This window comes from Anolis sagrei, chromosome 1 (assembly GCF_037176765.1).
Source record: "Anolis sagrei isolate rAnoSag1 chromosome 1, rAnoSag1.mat, whole genome shotgun sequence".
In the NCBI taxonomy this organism is placed as follows: domain Eukaryota; kingdom Metazoa; phylum Chordata; class Lepidosauria; order Squamata; family Dactyloidae; genus Anolis; species Anolis sagrei.
In genome coordinates this window covers 238,817,808-238,838,987 of record NC_090021.1, presented here as the reverse complement: position 1 = coordinate 238,838,987, position 21,180 = coordinate 238,817,808, and the positions used below count along the sequence as shown (strand labels likewise).

The 21,180-nt window shown below is 38.7% G+C and overlaps 1 protein-coding gene across 3 annotated transcripts in view; it reads left to right on the top strand.

The window, feature by feature from the left end:
* The window catches only part of IGHMBP2 (immunoglobulin mu DNA binding protein 2), a 77,565-nt gene that overhangs the window by 2,255 nt on the left and 54,130 nt on the right, over positions 1 to 21,180 (top strand). For 2 of the 3 annotated variants that reach the window (XR_010908919.1, XM_060770000.2), the window contains exons 2-6: positions 2,035 to 2,204; positions 10,922 to 11,114; positions 12,297 to 12,394; positions 18,330 to 18,493; positions 20,350 to 20,550. Coding sequence is in view for 1 of the 3 variants with exons in the window: in XM_060770000.2 (XP_060625983.2) it covers positions 2,035 to 2,204; positions 10,922 to 11,114; positions 12,297 to 12,394; positions 18,330 to 18,493; positions 20,350 to 20,550 (826 nt within the window). In the remaining 2 variants the exon portion in view is untranslated. The remainder of the gene's footprint in view (positions 1 to 2,034; positions 2,205 to 10,921; positions 11,115 to 12,296; positions 12,395 to 18,329; positions 18,494 to 20,349; positions 20,551 to 21,180) is intronic. The other variant, XM_060770016.2, reaches the window with a different exon arrangement.

Below are 21,180 nucleotides of genomic sequence, written 5' to 3'. Positions count from 1 at the left end.
CCTTCCAATAATAATAGAGTAAAATAAGAAATATAATAATAATAATAATAGAGTAAAATAATGGAAATGTAATAATAGCAGTAATAAGAGTAAAATAATAAATGTAATAATAACAATAATAAAGAATAAAATAATAAATGTAATAATAATAGAGTAAAATGATTAATGTAATAATAATAATAGTAATAATAGAGTAAAATGATAAAAAAAACCTTGACTCAAGTATAAACCGAGGGAGACTTTTTCAGCTTAAAAAAAGGACTGAAAAACTAGGCTTATACTCGAGTATATACAGTACTTCAGATACTCTACAGTACCTATAAGCACCCTCCAGGTCTCAATCTTGTTCCAGGGTGCCACATCAGCTCCATGTTGAAATTGTGTCTTTTTCCACTGGTTTCAACTTGTCAGTGGTTCTCAATCTGTAGGTCCCCAGGTGTTTTGGCCTACAACTCCCAGAAACCCCAGCCAGTTTACCAGCTGATTTTTGAGAACCAGTGCCTTAAGTGTTCAGTGTGTGCTTCTCAACACTACACTACTAATGACAGCTGACCCCACATTCAGTGCTCTGGCTCAATAGGATGTTTTTGTTGAGTCACTGGCACTCTTTAGCAGAGAAAGGAAGAAACAGTACAAAATTACACTTCCCAGGATTCCATAGCACAGAGCCATGGCAGTTAAAGTAGTTTCAAGTTGCATTAATTCTGCAGTGTTGATGTACCCAGCGTAGATGTGCCCACAGTCTCCCACAGCAAATAAAAATTACACACACACTGAAGAAAAAACACGAAGTTGTTTGTAATAATAATAATAATTTGTTTATTATCTGCCTCTCCTTGTGGCTCAAGGCGGAGTAAAAATTTATTGGATTCAGGGAATTTTTATGGATGTACTAAGCAAAATGAATACACCATTTCCATTTTGTAAATTGAAGTTAAATATCTTGAGTCACTGAACTGTTTTAATTATTTACAATTGAAGTATGTGATGAAAGATTGTTTAATTATCTGAAAATCCAAGAGATGGAGAAGCCTCAAAATGAAGGAGACATCCATCCTCTCCCCTCCCCAGCTGAGGCCTATATCCAAAAACTGTATGCTCACTTCCACATACCCAAGGGATTCTAATATTGTTTCTCGAACAGTAGCCAGAAGATTATTAATTTAAAGACTTTTTATTCCCTAGTCCCCAGGCCTAGAGCTACAGAGGAAAACAGTTTCTTTAAGGCCCAACATGCCCATATTTATTGCTTGAGGTTCTCCCTTGAGGTGAACTTTCAAAGCAATGTCTATTATTAAGTAAAATGACTTTGAGATTCATTTAAGATTTTGCTGCCACTCCATAAGCACCGATATTTAAATGCTTCCTATGGCTGATAAATGTTTTCTTATTTGTGGCTACAAAGAGAGAGGGAAACATAGATCAGCTTCCACTGAGTTGTCAGGGAGCTAAACATGTGGTCACTGCAATGCTGTGATCAGTCACTGCAGTGCTGTCGAACAAATGACTTCTGGACATGTGTAATGGCTGCATATTTTATTACAGGAGTCATTTGTCCCCTGCATGTGTACTGTAAAAACTGTTCATTCATTTCAACTGTAGGTTCTGTTTTCTTTAAACTTGTCTTCAGTGTTTGATTTGAAAGCCTATCTAATCCTAAAAGCTTTGCACATATCATATCCCTGATCAAATATACTCCTAGTATATATGGTCTTTTAAGGCCTTCTATACATGGACAGTTTGTGTCAAGGGAGATCAAAGTCTTGCAGTTCTCTACATCTCCCAAGTTTGTGGTTAGGATGTTGGAAAACAAGCATCAAACCCACTTAGCTTTGAAGGTGAAGTTTTCTTCCTTTACTTAAAGAACACCTGTAATTAACTGCATTCCAACAGACCCAAGTATTGTGCACTATTGTTGCATGTATTGGCTCTTTGCTTTCTGTTAGAATTTTAGTAAGGGAGGAAGAAGATAAAGCTGCTTAGTTTATACTGTTCACTTGCCTACTGTTCCATGGCCTTTCTCTTTGTGTCCAGAGTATGGCAGGAAAGCATCTCCTTGAAAGAGCTGGAGCGCAAAGGAGTCTGCTTGCTGAAACTCGAAATAGCTAGTCAAAGAACTGGGCTATATGGACGTCTCCTTGTAACTTTACAACCTAGAAAATGTGGCTCGCAAGCAGAGCTGCCCAGTAATAGCTTTGGGCCTGGTAAGTAAATATACTCTTAAGTAGTTAGAATGGCTAAAACTAGCTGTAGATACAAATATGCATATTTCAAGTACTTCCTATATGGTGCTTTCATAGTCTTAGAATTCTAGTGAAACTAACACAGGCCTTGCATTATGACTAATCTGTGGGAAGAAGATCACAAATATGAAGTTGAATTGAGCGGATATTTTTATATAGTTACAAATTTAGTTCTTAATAATGAAATCTAAGGATAAAACACTTACAGAAGCTTGTTTATTCTTCCATTAACAATTTTACCTGTACTGGTAAGAGATTCCACAGTACACTGAGTATACCAGATTTTGTGGCAATTGAATTGGGAGAGGACAACACCAGGCAAGCGGCAAATAAAGGTACATTTACACTGTAGAATTAATACAGTTTGATACCATTTTAACTGCTGTGGCTCACTGCTATGGAATCATGGAAATTGTAATCTTACAAGGTCTTTAGCTTTTTCTGCCAAAGAGTGTCCAGTCCTCATTGTACTACAACTCTTGTGGTTTCATGCCATTGAATGATGGTAATTAAAGTGGTGTCAAACTGAATTAATTCTGCAATGTAGATGCACCCTAAAACTGGGGTGGACTTGGTTTGTCTTCTCTGCATGACTAGGTTTTACTCCTCATTCTGGCAGATGTACTCAGCAAGGTTACTGACAACTGTCATTTAATAGTCACAAAGTATTGTGGATTTTAGGCATACATGATGTTTTATCTAGGTCTTGTTTGTCATATTACCTATCATCATCAATGAACCTACAGGGTTTTGCAACATTTTGTGTAGTTCTCTATTTCTACCTGTCTTTGAGAACAATAGTTGGCTCTCCTTATTTATGTATTGTATGTCCATGAATTCAACCATCCATGGTTTCAAAATATTCCAGAAACGTTTCAACAAGCAAAGCTTGGTTTTGTCATTTTTTAAAATATGGGACACAATTTTTTAATATAATGGGATTTGAGGAAGGGTTTGGTGGGCAGTGTCCTTTGGTTTTGGAGTTGTAGTTCACCTACATCCAGAGGGTTTGGTGGGCACCATGGATTTCTGTGGTGAGTGAGAGGATATTAGAACCAAACCTAAAGAGATTTGGGATTCCTAAAGAGAACATTTTAATAAAACACATGAACAATCAAATCTGCCAGACCCACAAAAAGGGGGCTGTCTGTAATATATTACTTTGGAAATGGCATGGATATTTTTCTTATTGAGAAGATAGTGACCTAAAAAGAGATAATAGAAATACAGACGGTTCCCGAGTTACAAACATTCATCTTACAAATGACTCATGGTAAAGAACAGGGGCGAGACAAGAGTGAGAGAAATCTACCCCTAAAAAGGGAAATGCACCCCTGAAAGAGTTATCATGGGGAAAAGGTATCTCCACTGCAGCTTTCTCACCAATCTTTGTTTCCACAACGACTCCTAATTTTCAAAATCCAATCATCACAGGAACATAAAGTGGTGTGAAATCTTCTGAACAGGAGCACAGACAGCAAAGCAAATACCGTGGAGATGTTAACCCTTCCCTATGCTAGAAGATATATATACACACACACACCAGCTGTCCCTTGCCACGCATTGCTGTGGCCCACATGGGGGTTCTGTGTGGGAGGTTTGGCCCATTTCTATCATTGTTGGGGTTCAGAATGCTCTGAGATTGTAGGTGAACTATAAATCCCAGAAACTACAGTTCCCAAATGTCAAGATTCTATTTTCCCCAAACTCCACCAGTGTTCACATTAGAGCATATTGAGTATTCGTGTAGAGTTTGGTCCAGATCCATCATTGTTTGAGTCCACAGTGATCTCTGGATGTAGGTGAACTACAACTCCAAAATCAAAGGACACTGCCCACCAAACCCTTCCAGTATTTTCTGTTGGTCATGGGAGTTCTGTGTGCCAAGTTTGGTTCAATTCCATCATTGGTGGGGTTCAGAATGCTTTTTGATTGTAGGTGAACTATAAATCCCAGCAACTACAGCTCCCAAATGACAAAATCATTTTTTTTAAGTGAAGGACATACATTGGGTTGTTAGATGTCTTCTGTCCAAATGTGGTGTCAATTCGTCCAGTGGTTTTTGAGTTCTGTTAATCCCACAAACGAACATTACATTTTTATTTATATAGATAGATAGATAGATAGATAGATAGAGAGAGAGAGTGCTGGAGTAACACTTTAAAACAGGGGTTCCCAAACTAAGGCTCGAGGGCCAGATACAGCCCTCCAAGGTCATTTACCCAGCCCTCGCTCAGGGTCAACCTGAGTCTGAAACAACTTGAAAGCACACAACAAAAACAACAATCTTATCTCATCAGCCAAAAGCAGGCCCACACTTCCCATTGAAATACTAAGTTTATATTTGTTAGAATTGTTCTTCATTTAAATTATTGTTTTGTTTTAAAGTGTTTTTTAAACTACAAGTAAGATACGTGCCTTTTTCATAGGAATTCATTCATTTTTTTCCCCAAATTATAATCCGACCCTCCAACAGTTTGAAGGATTGTGACCTGGCCCTCTGTTTAAAAAATTTGGGGACCCGTGCTTTAAAACATACCTGTTCCAACTTACAAACAAATTCTTCTTAAGAACAAACCTACAAAACCTATCCTGTTCATAACATCAGGATTGGCTGTATTTTAATAAGTAAAGGTAGCAGACCTTTAGAAATACCAGACCCTGTGTTTCCAGAGTGCAGTGCTCCTCCCATTAACTCATTCTGCTACTTTCTACCTTGAATGTTATTAATTTCCAGCTGTTCCAAAAATAAAACTGTTCCTAATATTGTGCCTTTAAAGGATCTTTTATAAAAATGTGAAGCTGTACCTGCACCATTAAGTTAAAACTTGGACATTGAAACACCTCCCCCCCCCCCGAATAGACTTAATATAGTTTTCTGATGACATTTTGACTGATACAAAGATCTTTTACATTTGTTGTTAGCTGTGTCTCACAACAAATGTTATAGCTGAGAAATTAGTATGGCCCTGGTGGCCTAGCATTTGTATTTTATCAGGGGCTGTCTATGTTACGAAGTTACTAATTGATAATTAAGAAAAATAGTTCAGCAGAGGCCTATGTCTGAAGTAATCAGATTTTCATATAATTGTAACTAATGTAGGCTGCAACTGTACACAGTCTTACATAGCAATAAGACTCATTGAATTCAGTGAGACTTAGTCTTAAGTAGAAACTAATAGATTTTTTTAAACTTGCAAAACAATAATCATGTTATGCTTCTTAAGCATAGGAATAGTATATGAGTGACAGGAGAACACATTATGTGATCCCAACAAAATGAAACATTGGTGAAAGCAATACACTGCAAAGCTATGTAAAAGAGAAGAAATGATGACTGAAGAATGTAATGTTTGACTATCAATTTGCAGTTTTCAAATGTGCATTGTAAAGACTTTCAATGTACCAAAGATATTCTGAAGAAATCAATCTGGACTTTATAGATTACACAGAGCCTTTGATACAACTCCTCTGCTGCGCCAGCTCCACTGGCTGCCGATTTGCTACCGGGCTCAATTCAAAGTGCTGGCGTTGGCCTTTAAAGCCCTAAACGGTTCTGGCCCAACTTATCTATCCGAACGTATCTCGGCCTATCAGCCCACCAGGACCCTAAGATCTTCTGGGGAGTCCCTGCTCTCTATCCCGCCGGCTTCACAGGTGCGGCTGGCGGGGACGAGAGACAGGGCCTTTTCTGTGGTGGCCCCTCGGCTTTGGAACGCCCTCCCCATAGAGGTACGATCAGCCCCCTCGCTGATGGTGTTTCGAAAAAGATTGAAGACATGGATGTTTGAACAAGCATTCGGTTAACCCGGTGCAATGAATTTTGATGATTAAAGGATTGGTAATCATGGACGATGAGATTGGATTGCGATTTTAGTTACGAGATGCAATTGGATTGTTATTGGTGGCCCAATAATTTGTATTGTATATGTGTTTTTTATGCTTTTAAATTGAATATTGTGATTTTTGTAGTGTTGTAAACCACATTGAGTCGCCGATTTAGGCTGAGAAATAGCGGTATACAAGCGCAGTAATAAATAAATAAATAAATAAATAAATATCGACAGGTTTCACTTTAAAAGGAATAGTTCAACAATGTCTGGTAATCCTGATGCATATTTAACCTATACTCTGAATGAAAGGATACTATTTGGACACAGTATAGAGAAACAGAATGGATTCCTAATGGCAAGAGGATCAAATAAGGCTGCTTTTTTCCTCTACCCATAATTCTTTCAAGAAGCCAGAGTAGATGTTGGGGCAGCCATTAGTTATGCTGCTGCAGCTTTGAATAGTGCTGTAACCGTGCTAGCTTTCCTTTACAGGTAGAAACCATTTTCTGTATGAAGCAAAATGTATGGAACATATAAGTCTGTCTTTCATCGTTATTCTGTTATAATTCCTTGATATATAGCAGAAAGTAGAGGGCTCTGCATGCAGCTTTCAGGATAAAACCTTGTTACAAACAGGTTTATGTTTTGAATGCCGTATCCTGAATTCTCCCCTACTCCCCTTTCCATGGGAGACCAATAGACACATCAATCTTCTGCTTTTTGTGGATTGTTGTGAAGGCAGCAAGTTTGGACATGCTCTTTCTCCCCAGACTCATCTTCTTCTCCCAAAAAACATGAGAGAGATCAGCAGACAGATCCGATGGATCTAGGTATGTCCTTCAAAGCTAGACGTTTACTAAACAGGATTCTCCAGGGCTATTTGTGGCCAATTCTTTTCCTCAAGGGAAAGAAAGGAGAGAGACATGCATCCAAACCCTTTAAGGCCAGAACAGCGACTAGATAATAATCTGGGGACAGTTCTTACCACGACAGACAGATGGCTCCATGGATATTGCTTAGAGAACTCATCAGCACTGATGGCTGGTATGCACAGTAGTGATAAACAGCATACGTGAGGGTCCTTAGCTGTTTCTAAAACAAAATAGTATTTGAAAACAATTTGTATTTATCTAGACAAATATGGACTTTGGAAAGAGTTGCCAAGACCTAAAACCTCGTAAACTCCTTGGCCACTGTTTCAGAAAGAACAGTGTTTCTTATATGTGACACAAAAGGCAGCACGAGCTAAAGGCATCACCTATTGAGCTTACGATTGCTAGTGACAGAACAACTTTAATTATGCAGAGCCGTACTTTTCCTTTAAGGAATAAATATTTCAGTAAGATGAAATTGGCAGGCAAGAAGCAAAAAAAAAAAAAAAAAAAAAAAAGGCAGATGGGAAGGAACATGAAAATGTGGCTTGGCTGTGTTGTGAATGACCAATTTTTACCTAAGCAAAAGCAACATTTTTGTTGGATTTAAAGTGATTGTGTTGATTAAACCATCATAATATAAATCGGCAACTTCCAGCTTGATTGAAGACACATAGCAGCCGATATTTATCTCTTTGGTAATAAGTTAATAGGTTTCATTGTCACTTTGCATTCTGGAATAGAATTGTCATACAGTACTAGCTTTTGTTATTTTAAGTTAAGTTGTACATAGTTTGGGAAGGTGTGATTTTTTTTTTTGCAAGAGATTAAAGGCCTCTTTAATTCAACATTCAGCTTGTACAGTGGCCACACAGTTGTCCACAGGAGATTCATGGATGCTTCTATGTTCTGGAGTACTGTGAATAAGTTGACTGCTTCTTGTGAACAACAACAAAAATTGGCTTAATTGGTGCTGGAATGTTAAACTTTGTATACAAGCACTAAACTTTCTTAGAGGCCAGAATCTCGCTTTAGCAATGAAATATAGGGCACAAGATTGGAAGATCGCCCTGGAGATGCTCCTCACTTTGGGGTTAAAGAATAATGTTTAAAATTAAGCCAACACTTTATTACTTTATCTTTGAAGAGTTCTTGTTCTTTTAATATTACTTCTACAAGTTAACTATTCATTATCAGAAAGGGTTGACATCAGAAATGTTTTAAATTTTGGAATACCTGTATTAGAATACAATATTTCACCACGTAATACACGTTTTTGTGCCTATTTTTTGTAAAAAAAAATTTAAAATTGAAAACTGTCTTTTTGCAGAATTCCTTCCCTTCCTCTTTCATCGCTCCTTTGTTCATCTACCACATGGAGCTATAGCTGCTTTGCTTGGACATTTTACAGCAGCCGAGGGCAGGGGTCCAAAACCAGTTGTTTTCATTGATCGCACAGCCGCAGTATGTTCATAATGACAAATTCAATAAATATGCCTTATGCACATAGCCTTATGGTAATTTTATGCACAATACTTTTAATTATTCTATACATGAAACAAAGTTTGTGTGCATTGATCCATCAGAAAGCAAAGGTGACATTATCTTAGTCACCCATGCAACCAGTTTCAGAATTTGGAATGTCCATTAAGGTTTGGTTTTGGGACTCCCATGGGTACCAAAATCTGAGGATGTTCAAGTTTCATGACAGGCAGTGGCAGAATAAATGGTGTCCCTTATATAAAATGGCAAAATCAAGTTTTGCTATTTGGATTTTTAGAGGGAAGTGGGGGTAAGGGGTATTTTCAAACTATAGATTATTGATTTTGTGGATGCAGAATCCATAGATACAGAGGACCTACTGCTTTTTGAATTCTAGATAAGGGATGCTCAACCTGTTATACTATTAATGGGTTTTATAATAAGCTATTACTTTACAGCCTCTTGCTTGTAATTTCAATAAAATTTTAATCTGTTCTGTTTTTAAAGGTTTTTTTATGAAGCAAATTAAAATCTTATTTTGCTCTGTAAGCTCACTGAGGCAGAATAAAATAGTGGTAAAACAGAATCCACTCAGTATATTTTGGAACTATAGCTATGCATCTGGTAATCTGACTCAAATGTGGAGACTGACTACAGGAGTCTCTGGCCAGCCATTCCTAATTCTGTGTGTCTCAGGAGCAGACCTGGATCAAGGTCCCTAAAGTCAGTATCCCCAACATTCTAGATAAAATTACGTGTGTCTGAGGAAATAAGCTGTAGTTCATGAAAACATACGCTATAACAATTTGTAAGGTTTGGGGGTCCTTGTTGGTTTGCCTTTCTTAACAGTAGGGTTGAGTTGCCTTTTGCAGAATTAACTTTCCTTGCTTCTATTTCTAAGGACTGGACTTTCTTAATTTGATTTTCTATCTTTGTGTTCTTTTTTCTTTGAGGCAAGCTTAAAACACTGTGAATCTGCAGATTTTCACATTCTGTCCAGATTTTGGAGAAAACATGGTGAATATGTGTTGCCAGCACTTAGTCCACAGTAATTAAGTTAGGATTTTTCTGGCCTCTGCATTTCTAGGGCGTCGTGAGTTTCTGGGACAATGATAAAATAAGCTGAAATAATAGAATTATAGAGTTGGAAGAGATCTAAAGGCCCAACTAGTCCAACTGTCTGCCACACAGGAACAAAAGTCAACCCTGTTAGTTTTTGTAACTCATTTTATTTATTTTGGGGGGGGGGGGGTGAGATTTGGTTATCTGCCATTTAATTGTTAGAATTACTTACTATAGCAGGGGTTGGATAAATATGTGATTACTGTGGCTTAAAACTCTAACGTCAACAACTGTGTTTTTCTCATGTGATGGAGATAAAATATGTAATTTGTGAGTTGGCCTTAAACAACATCCATTTTAGCTTTGGTCTTCAACCTTTTGTCCCCACCATACTGGAACTCTGGAAAAATCTATTTCTAATCTCCTTATGCAAAGCAGCATCTTTTTTTTAAGGGATTGATCAAGCACTTGCCTCTTACCCTGTAGTTAGAAATAGAAATTGACCTAGTTGGTTCTTTACAAAAAGTGGTACCTTTCTGTTAGCTTTATAATGAGACTTAGTGCTGGATCCATGCAACGGACATCGGTGAACCATTGTAGGATGAAGCTATTGGATTGAAATCACAGGATGTTGAATTTTGAACTAGTAGCCAATTCTGAGCACTTTCTTTGCTGGATTTAAAGGGATGCCTTCCAATTTGGATCATGGGCAGGTGGTAGAGACAAGTTGGAGGTGGACGTGACTTGGGTGAGATGCAAGTAGCTTGTTGTCTAATACTGGAAAGATTGCATTCCTGTGATCCATCCCTGTGATAATTTATGGAATGCTTAAGGGCAAGAACCTCTCCTATTTGGACTGTAATTCGTTGGTATGGCTCATCTGCCCATGTTCAATTCCTTCGCATCTCCTTTTAGAAGATCAGTGTCCGGACTTGATGCCGGGGATCTTGGATTTTAGCTGCTAATTAGAATAGATGGTACTGAGACAGATGAACACATTGTCACATTTGGTACAAGGTAGCTCTTGCGAGAAGATCCAACCAGTCCATACTTCAGGAAATAAAGCCTGACTGCTCATTGGAGGGAAGGATATTAGAGACAAAGTTGAAGTACTTTGGCCACATCATGAGGAGACAGGAAAGCTTAGAGAAGACAATTATGCTGCGGAAAATTGAAGGAAAAAGGAAGAGGGGCCAACCAAGGGCAAGATGGATGGATGGTATCCGTGAAGTGACTGGCTTGACTCTGAAGGAGCTGGGGGAGGTGACGGCCGACAGGGAGCTCTGGCGTGGGTTGGTCCATGAAGTCATGAAGAGTCGGAAATGACTGAACGAATGAACAACAACAAAGCTCCTTTACTGTACTCCTTCACTGTTTCCTGTTTTGTATTCAAAATTTTATTCTCTCTGATGATTTGTCTTTTCTGCAGGTGACATTGTGGGACTCTATGAAACTGCTGGACAAGGTGATCAGCTCTCCACGGGAATAGTCACCCGCATAACCAGTAAATCAGTTACTGTTGCTATTGATGAGCCCCAGAGTAGCCTTCTGAACCTGGACCAGGGAAACGCTTATCGTTTACTAAAACTTGCCAATGATGTCACATATAAAAGGCTTAAAAGGTAACACACCTCTAGCAGGCCTTGGCTCATTACAAATCTTAAATGGGGGATAATCATACATTGCTCTCAAAACTGTGATAGCTTTTTAAGAGTTGCAAGGATGGGATTGGGGAAAATATTTTGTTTCCTGTTTATAGTCTGTTTCAGTTCCCATTGCACTGTAGGTGAATGTGTAGTGCCAAAGGACTTAAAAGTGCTAGGTCTGGTGGGCTTTCTTGCTCATTTAATACTAAGCTCTGAAAGTGATGTCCCTCCAACATGCTTTGTCCTACAGACTGTGTAGATGAAGAAACAAGGAGAGGCTATTTGTTTTACCCTCTGGTCTACCCTCTGGGGTCAAGAACAGCGTATGGCTGTCTCTCCATTTGATTTGGCAGCATTGAAACTTTGGATATTTGTCAGAACTCCTGGTTCTGGATCTAGTACTGCCTTGCGGTATTGTCCCATTTTTAATAATAGAATTTTTTGTTGCACAGTAGCGCTTTAACTCTTTTAGTATCAGAGTTATACTTTTAGCACCTATCTGTGATGGTAACCTGGACAATTTCCTGCTTAAAACAGTTCCTTATGAAAATAAATGTCTTGTAGTTGACTAGTGAAATAACGTTAATATCTATATATTAGTGGTTTCTTGGCACATGACTGGAAATAAAGGAGTGTTTTGTATTTGGGCTGTAATCTTTGAAAATTGCCATTTAGAATTATCCATAGCAAAATAATTCTCTATAAATTTAGGTTTAAGACTTCAGAAGAAAAAAGAAGGATTTTGGAAAGTATTGTGAAATCACAATCTAAATGCATAATGTATTTCTGAGTGACAACTTGCAAGTGTGGCTGGAAATCAGTCCAACAGATTTTTGGTAGCGTATATCCACATGTACCATAGAATCATAGAATCATAGAATCAAAGAGTTGGAAGAGACCTCATGGGCCATCCAGTCCAACCCCCTTCCAAGAAGCAGGAATATTGCATTCAAATCACCCCTGACAGATGGTTTGACAGAATTTGAAGTGAAAAAAATATTGGAGAAGAATCCAATTTCACCCTAGAATGCATAATATTACTGAAAACTTACCATTTGGTTTTCAAACATGTGGTCAATGTGAGATTTAACTATAGTATGGCATTTTCTGAACTCTCTGCTTATGGTTCATATCCTTTTGTATTGTCTTATTTGACAGGGCATTAAATACACTTAGTCAATATCGTTCTGGTCCAGCATCTGGCCTGATTGATGTCCTCTTCTGTGCATCTGAGCCCAGTGATGCCAATAATACAAGTAAGACTATTTTCTTTGTTGGATATCAATATAGTGGTGAAAGTTTTGGTGGTGAATAAATCATTGCAATTCTGTGATATACAAATAAATTGCACTAGCAATTTGTGAAAGTCTCTAGGCCCTTCCAGACAGGCCCTATACCCCAGGACCCAATTTCAGGTTTTCTGTTTATCCCAGATTATCTGGCAGTGCGGACTCATATAATCCAGTTTAAAGCAGAAAACCTGGGATCAGATCCTGGGATATAGGGTCTGTCTAGAAGGGCCCTTAGTCAAAGCATAGAAAGCAGAGTTGGGTTGTGCTTCTTTTAAGTTTTCCTGGGACAGAGTAAGCTTTTGTCTTTCACTCAGAGAAGAGGGTGGTTTCTTATTTGATAATTAGTTGAATTACAGTACTTAAATCATAGATTTAAGTACTGTAATTGGATTTTGGGTGTTGATTTTTTGACTAAAATTTCTATACTTATGTATATAGGGTAAGTTCATTTCCTCCATGCACTTTCTGGACAAAGTGTTGCCTTCTAAATCAAAATACAGCTATAATAGAACTTCATCACACTAGAGAATGAATCCGCATCTGATTCTTCAGGTTACAATTAATGTATTGCAGGTGCATTCTCTTATTGTGTGAACTAAATGAGGCAGTTGTTTCCACAATAATAACTGGGCAGAAAAGATCATGGCCATGGACTATCACTTTTCTACTGAGCTATTTAGTTCATAATTGGTAGTCTTATGCAGCCACTGAAGAAAGTCGGTATGTGCTTTCTGAAACAAATATTTTCACTAGAGGCATTAGTTAATGTTCGTAAGGACCAGTCATCTTTGTAGAACGCTTGTAGGGTTATTTCATTTGGAATGTAGGTAGGACAGGATGTCACATTAAGCAAACACAGAGAGGACTCATTCAACAGTGAGAAAGTGAGTCCTAGCCTTGTCAGTTTCGAACACATCATTCCTGAAAACCACTAGAGGTCAGTATTTTCCTATGATTATCATTCTATGTAGCTATTTTTTGTTTTGTTCTCATCTCTTAAGAGGTGCTTTCAGTTCATTTTGTGAAATAAGCCATATTCTCCTTGTTAAGCTATGGGAGGGCCTGCATTTATTTTACTTTTCCAGTCTGCCAAATGGACAGGCAACAAATTACTAACTAGGGACAAGCACTGCTCTGGGGACCACTACTTTGAGAAGCACTGACCTATATGAAAACTTCATATCTACATATTTGGGCAACATATGCGAAAGTCTTGGTGCTATCAAATAGGCCCGAGAAACAGCAAACCATCCAGAGGCCATGCACCCCCTTTGGCTATTCGTTTTACCTTCTGGCCTACTGCCAAAGCTTAGTGAGTCTACTATTAAACATGGCTTTGGAGGAATCTAATATGTATCTTTGAGCAAAATATCTGGGGTTTGGTGGTACAAATGAGGGCAGTATATTTCCAGCATCAGTTATCTGACGATGTTGTTTCTGTGGATGGAGAAATTAAGGTACTCCTCAACCCTCCAGAATTCCCCATTCTTGCTTCAGTGCAGACAATTTTGTAGTTTTTTTCCCCTGTTGCTATTGTTCTTCTGATTTACTTCACAAAGAAAACCACTGAATGTCTGAGCTGCTGCTCTGTGGATGCTTTGCAGATGGACCTATCCTATACGCATTCTACTTCTTTCCACTCAGGCTCCATGGTTCAGTGTCAAATCTTTGTCAAAGTGCATGTGTGAGCCCTCCCTGCTGCTTCAGGTTGCATTGTTGAGCCAGTAACACCCAGCAAGTAGATTTAACCCATATCCAGTAGCAGTACTTAAGTGTGGCCCATTTGCCCCGTAGACACAGCAGAAGCAGCACTGATCACTCACTAGCCATATCATCCCCTATTAGCCTTAGGTTTATGTTTGCACTTGAAAGCAGAACTGCAAGCCAATTACTTAGGTAACTTCTCTAACACTGGGTATATTTGATGTATTTGAATAAAACATTGTCCCCGGTGATTTACAATAAAATCTGTCTTTGCCTTCTTCATGTGATAGACTTGTATATTATTGTTACTATATTGCTAGATAATGCCAAATTTTGGGCTTCAAGTTGTTTCTGACTTATAGCAACCCTAATCTTTATCATTGAAATTCTTCCCATAAGGGATAGCTGTAGCCCCTTCCATTTATGCAAGTCTTTTTAACATCTTCCTATATTGTATCATAATTGTTCTTAAACAACATAGAGTGTTTAGTAGAAATATTAATAACCAGATATTTATTTTTTGTACAACTTGGAAACCCAGTTTCTCAGATAAGATTTTCTGTTCTGCTTTTGTCAAATTCCTGGCTGGCATTGTTATTCTCTCCTCATTAGTTTTAAATCCTGACACCTTCTGCTTTGTATATTTCAAAAAAGCTTTCAGTGGTTCTCAACTTGTGAGTCCCCAGGTGTTTTGGCCTTCAACTCCCAGAAATCCTAACAGCTGGTGAACTGGCTGGGATTTCTGGGAGTTGTAGACCAAAACACCTGGGGACCCACAGGTTGAGAACCACTGCTTTACTTACATTTTAGAATGATTACACGAGGATATCAAATCTGTAAATGCTTCCAACAGATGTAGAATGGAAAACAGTGTGAAGCAAGAGAAAAAGAAACAGACCCTCAGAAAAATACTTTTAAACCTGCATGTAGCACTATCACTAGGATTGGTGTCACCCAGCATAATTGCTCACAGTGTCACTCCCATACCAGACGATACCACAACAGTATAGCTAAAATACCACATGTGCATTGTTTTATTTGTTTAGTTAGACTGTCAAAATAATTAATCCCATAACATTGACAACCCCGTGGCTCCTGCAAAACAACCTAAGAGACTATCCAAATTGGTCATCATAGCAAAAGTGGCCAAAGATAGATGGATTTGGAAACGGCATTAATCTCCAGTTGTTTAGAATGAGAAATTTGTTTGTACTGCAGTTTAGCAGAGATGGCACTGCTGCGCCTTTTGATGTACCGACTCCCTGCAGCTTCATAGGAATCAAACTGTCAATATAGTATGATTCACTAGCCTATTATATGTAGCATTTACCAAGCTAGAGACAAGAATGACAACAACAGCTTCTTATCAACTGCTTATCCCTGCTTAATAATTGCTCCTTATACTTCATTTAAATTCCTCTGGACCTCCGAGCCCAAATGTTTCTGCTTCTTACTGCAGGATCAAACATCTATGGAATGAAAACCAAAGCCATATTCCTCTTACATCTTATCTCTTCTACTGGAACAGATAAAGCTGGCCTTGGGGCATGATGATGAAGATAATTTCTGACACAGACAAAATGCATCCTAAGATGCACATACTATTTTTAGAGAATTCAAGCTTTTCTTAAGGATTGGTCACTATTATCATTGTCTTAGGTGGATAATCATATCAGTCCACTGCAGTAATTCAACAGAAGCTTACACCTGGGATAGAGAACCTTTGCCTTAGACCATCTTGCAATAACCCCAGCCTGGCTGGCCAACATTAAGAATTTGTGGAAATTATTGCCTAAAATATCTGGATCCAAAATGTTCTCTGATCTGGTGTTCTTGAAAAATTGACCTTCTCTCCCAAAAGAATGAATTAAACATTCTCTCTCTCTCTCTCTCGCACGCACACACACACACACTCACTCTTACACATATATATGAGTCAATATAACTTCTGCAGCTGTGAAGATTTGAGGCTCCAATCTTGCGACTTATCTCCAAAAATGTCTGGAGCCCAGAAACTCTTAAAGGATTAATCTAATAAATTAATGTATTAAGTTTTCTTTAAAGGGGCTACAAACATTAGAATGTGTGCCTTTTTAATGGATCTCTGTGGTCCGTGGAGAAGGTAAGGAGACAATGTATTGGCTACTGGCAGCCTTAAAACAAAGTCATGGTCGCTGGGATTTCTGTGCAGTTTATTTTGTTTTGTTTAATCGAATAAATGTTTCACTTAAAAAAAAATCTAATAAGTTTCCAAGCCCAAAAAGCCTTGAGGAGGTGGAAGTGAAACAGGCTAACCCTAAATCCCCTGTCCTGAAATGTTTCACCATAACTCTGAGGTTTCATCCTATTCATGGATATGTTTTATTGAAAGTAAATTAACAAGGGGGTTCATATATGTATACAATAGGGATTGGGGTGTGCTGGTAAAGCTACAGACATTTTCCAGGGCACCCAAAAGAACTTAAAATTATATAATGTATGTGCTTGTGAAACTGTTGAAGTTTGTACATCTGACAAACTGGTCAGGAGTCTAGCTGGGAGGGAATTCCATCAAGGAAACAAATCAAATGGGAAAAGGTCCATCTTTAAGATGCAATTAGGATCAGGCTCCGGGGGAACATCCAGGTGTGACAGAAATATCAGGTGTAAACTGCTCCTCAATAGAATTTATATTCTTCTGTATGCTTTTCATTCAGCTATATATATTTATAAGTATATAAGGAAGGTAAATAATAAATAAAGGTAAATAAATAAATAAATATATTTACATAAGCCTTCTCATTGTATCAAAGACTGGCCCCTTCTGTGGACTTATATAATCCCATCCTGTACTATTTATATTGCCTCAGACCATTTGCCAAGTTTTGCTCTTTTCCTCCTGGGAGACCCTTCCAAATGGCTCCAGCTTCAAATGGACAAATAACAAGGTTGTTGTAGGTTTTTCGGGCTATATGGTCATGTTCTAGATGTATTCTGTCCTGACGTTTTGCCTGCATTTATGGCAGGCATCCTCAGAGGTTGTGAGGATGCAACCTCTGAGGATGCCTGCCATAGATGCAGGTGAAACGTCAGGAGAGAATGCTTCTAAAACATGGCCATATAACCCAAAACCTACAACACCCAGTGATTCCTGCCATGAAAGCCTTCAACAATACATTGGACTAATAACAGCTCTTAATTTTTCCCACTGCAAAGGAGTCTTTGTCTACCTCTGACATCACAGGGAGTCCACAGCCAATGAAAACTAGAATCCTGGCTTGGCCATTTCTGAACCAATCGGGGAGGGAGCGGGTCTTTTGAATAACTGTCAAAAGGGATAATGTCTTGCATTGTTATGCCTAATTCTTTTTGAGTGCAGACACTGTATCAGACATCCTTTCAGTCCTGAAAGTAAATTAAACCTCTGTTATTGCCTTAAACCTGCTCTATGTTTTGTATGGATGTCAAAGTAGCACGGCATGCCGGGCAATGGATCCACACTACTCATTAAATGGGGCTAAGCTTTGTCATCTCCAGGCCAATTTAACTGAGAATGTTGAGCCTATCTACTATGAAAGTGTTGCTGCTTTGTTTGGGGACCTAATGTCATTGGGAATATTTCAGTAGTAGATTTCTGCCCACAAAGTTTCCTGTGCATTTACAAGGTTAGACAAGCCCCATTTCACCTTCAAATCTTTCTACATGCCCCCCACCCCCATGTGCCCACAATCTTTGAAATGGTGCACCTCAATGCTTTCTGTTTTATGGAATGCCATTAATCTTTCTTTGAAGATCTGGCAACATCTGCTTACACAATGCACATGTTTGATCTCTTAGCAGAGAAGGGGATTTTAACAAATGAAATTTTGAGTGAAATGATGTGGGACTAATGCCTTTCCAGAATACTGCCTGGCACAGCACATTCACTTTCTGTTCCAACACAGACTCATATAATGATACCAAATGTCTCTGAAGGCTGAGCCTATTTGCAGCTAAACATAGCTTTTCCATCAAGGAAGCCAGGGCTCAGTGGGGATCTGGGCTCCTCTGGGTATTAACCAGGATGTTTCCTTTTGTGCAAAGGTTATTCTTGCTATCAGATCTGATCTATTTCTAGGGTCAAGCCCTTATGTGTATTGTTGACTTTGCTTTCATGTGTAAATATTCTTTGCAGGACAAAGAACTAAATGAATGTTCCTCCTACTGTTTCTTGCAGGGCCTCTGAAGTTCTACAATGAATCACTGGATGCCTCCCAGAAGGAGGCCGTTGGCTTCTCCTTGGCACAGAAAGAGCTTGCAATCATCCATGGACCGCCTGGTACTGGCAAAACAACTACTGTGGTTGAGATAATACTCCAAGCTGTGCAGCAAAGCTTGAAAGTGAGTGAGAGAGGCTGCATCCAATACTAGTTGGGAAAAATGGTCTCTTTGTGTAGTGCAGGGGTGAGGAAACTGACCAGTGGCTCCAACTATCACTTCTGTGGCCCTTGAAGATCCCTGCCACTTACACACAAATCCTCCAAGATCCCCCCCCCCTCTTTTAAAAAAGAACACTCAATGTGGAGTCATTTTCCCTGAAAATCCCCCAAATACATTTCGTAAAATCATTCCCAAGCCCTTCAGAACACCACTTCTTCTCAAATAAGCCCAGTTACCAATAAAATGAAGATCCGGGTGATGCGACATTACTTCAGTCAAGATTTTGAATGACAAATGGAAGGAAACTGATTTCTTTGTGGGGTGTAGAAAATTTACTCCCATTCCCTGCACAACCATCCATACATGCTGTAGCATGTGTATGATATGACAATAGATGTCTAAGAATTTGATATCCATTATGGGGTGGTAATGTAATTCAGGAAGAGAATGGAGTACGTCCTAAGTTCTGCCCCAGCATTTCTGCTTGAGGCAAGAATTAGAATTAACAGTGATGGGCAAGCGTAGAATCCCTTTCTTTGCTAAAGTTTTGTTTATTGCATTTCTTACTGAAGACACACTGTTGAAACCTAACATTTCACTCATCTTTCACAGTTTTCCCAATGCTAACACTGTCAAAATGAATTCCATTTAGATAATGAGGAGGAAAGACTGGGCTTGGTGAGCATAAAAAACCTTTGAAAACGGAGCTTCATTGACAGGGGCTTTATTAACTAAGATATGCTTGTATTTTTATCCAGCCATTTCCCAGGAGTGGAGTTTAAGATGGCTTACAGAATAAGAAGAAATACTAATTAAAGCACATATAGCTAAACACATATGAAAGAATAAATATTAAATAATATTAAATCATGTAGGCTTTAGCACAGCAGGTTAATCACCAGCTGCAGCTGCAGTAAATCTTGCCAACTGAAAAGTTGACAGTTTGAAACTCCTGACCTTCAGCCCAGCTCCCCTGCCCACCTAGCGGATCGAAAACAGCAATGTGAGTAGATGAATAGAAATCGCATTAAGTGGGGAGGTATTTTAGGCATGGCGTTTTGGAGGAAAATTTATGAACAAAGAAAGCTCTTCGGCAAGGAGATGGAGTGACAGCAACCCCCTGTGGCCGGAATCGACCACAGCCTTCAAAAGATGCCAAAAGATAAATAGCCTAAATATATCTGTTGTCTGTCTTGTCATTGTATAATTGACATTGAATGTTTGCTGTATATGTGTTCTGTGATCTGCCCTGAGTCCCCTTTGGGTTGAGAAGGGCGGAATATAAGTAGTGTAAATAAATAAACATATGATAGAATAAAAATCTATAAAATTAAGTTTGAAGCATAGATTTAAAACTATACAACAATAAAAAAAGAAAATCATTGTAGAAAGCAATCAGTTCCCATACAACTGCTGGAATAAAAGGGTCTTCACTTGTCAGATAATATATAGTACTTTAGAAGGCAGAGCTTAGGCAAAGTAGAACTTTATGGCACCTGAGGTCTGGTGGTTGAGTATATAGCAAAAACACATCAGATGAACTGTTCTGCTTTGTGTATTCCTTTGATACAGCCCAAGCAAACATACCCAGTGGTTAGAGGTTATGGTTGGTGCAGCTCCAAAACTGTTGTCTACTCCTATTCTAGGAATTCTGGGTGATAGCAAAACCATGAAACTGTTGGACAAACCTAGAGACCTCTCTCTTATTCTGGAACAATCAGAAATATTTTGTTTCTGTGTACTCCTCATCTAAGCTTTTGGAAGCTTCTAGCCATTGCAGGGAAATAATTAACACTTTAAAAATGTTTCTTTCTAAGGTCTTGTGCTGCGCTCCATCTAACATTGCAGTGGACAACTTGGTAGAAAGACTTGCAAGCCATAAAGCCCGGATTCTTCGCCTTGGTCATCCAGCTCGTCTCTTGGAGTCCATACAGCAACATTCACTTGATGCCATCTTGGCCCATGGGGATAATGCCCAGATTGTGGCAGATATCCGGAAGGATATTGATCAAGCCTTTGTAAGTTTTATGTTCCACATTTTTTTTGTTTTTAAATAATTGCCCAGTAGAATATATTGCTAATATTTGCAGTAATTATAGGTGTGTACCTTTAACTTCATGGAGAGATTTACAAGCTGAGCCTGAAAACATATTGAGGGCAGGCAGCTGTGTGATCAGAAGGGTGAGGGGTATAAAAGGAAGGGATGGAGTGACACCAAGAAGATGAGGTTGATTTGAATTTGTTTGTGAAATATCTTGCAATAAATTAACTGGAGTGAATACTTCTAAAGCTCATTGGTGTTTATTGAACTCAGCTGAGCAGTGGAGTGACAGTAAATTATACATGCCACTGCTCTTACAGTCCAGCTACCTAAGGAGGAGGGGAAAACGAAGTGCTACACAGAAATCACCGTCAGTACAACCTTCAAATCCTGGGTTTGTTGGCAAACACCTGCCCCTTATTGTATTAGAAAAAAATGTGAGGAGAATTGGATAGTATAGATCTGAAAAATCAAAATCGGAGATACATTATGAAACATTTACAAGTAGGACCAATAGTAAACTGTTGCAGGATGGAGTGCCCCTGTTCAGGGTTTTAGCAAATCTCCTAGCTTTCCACCTCCCTCACTTGTTTTTCCACATATACAC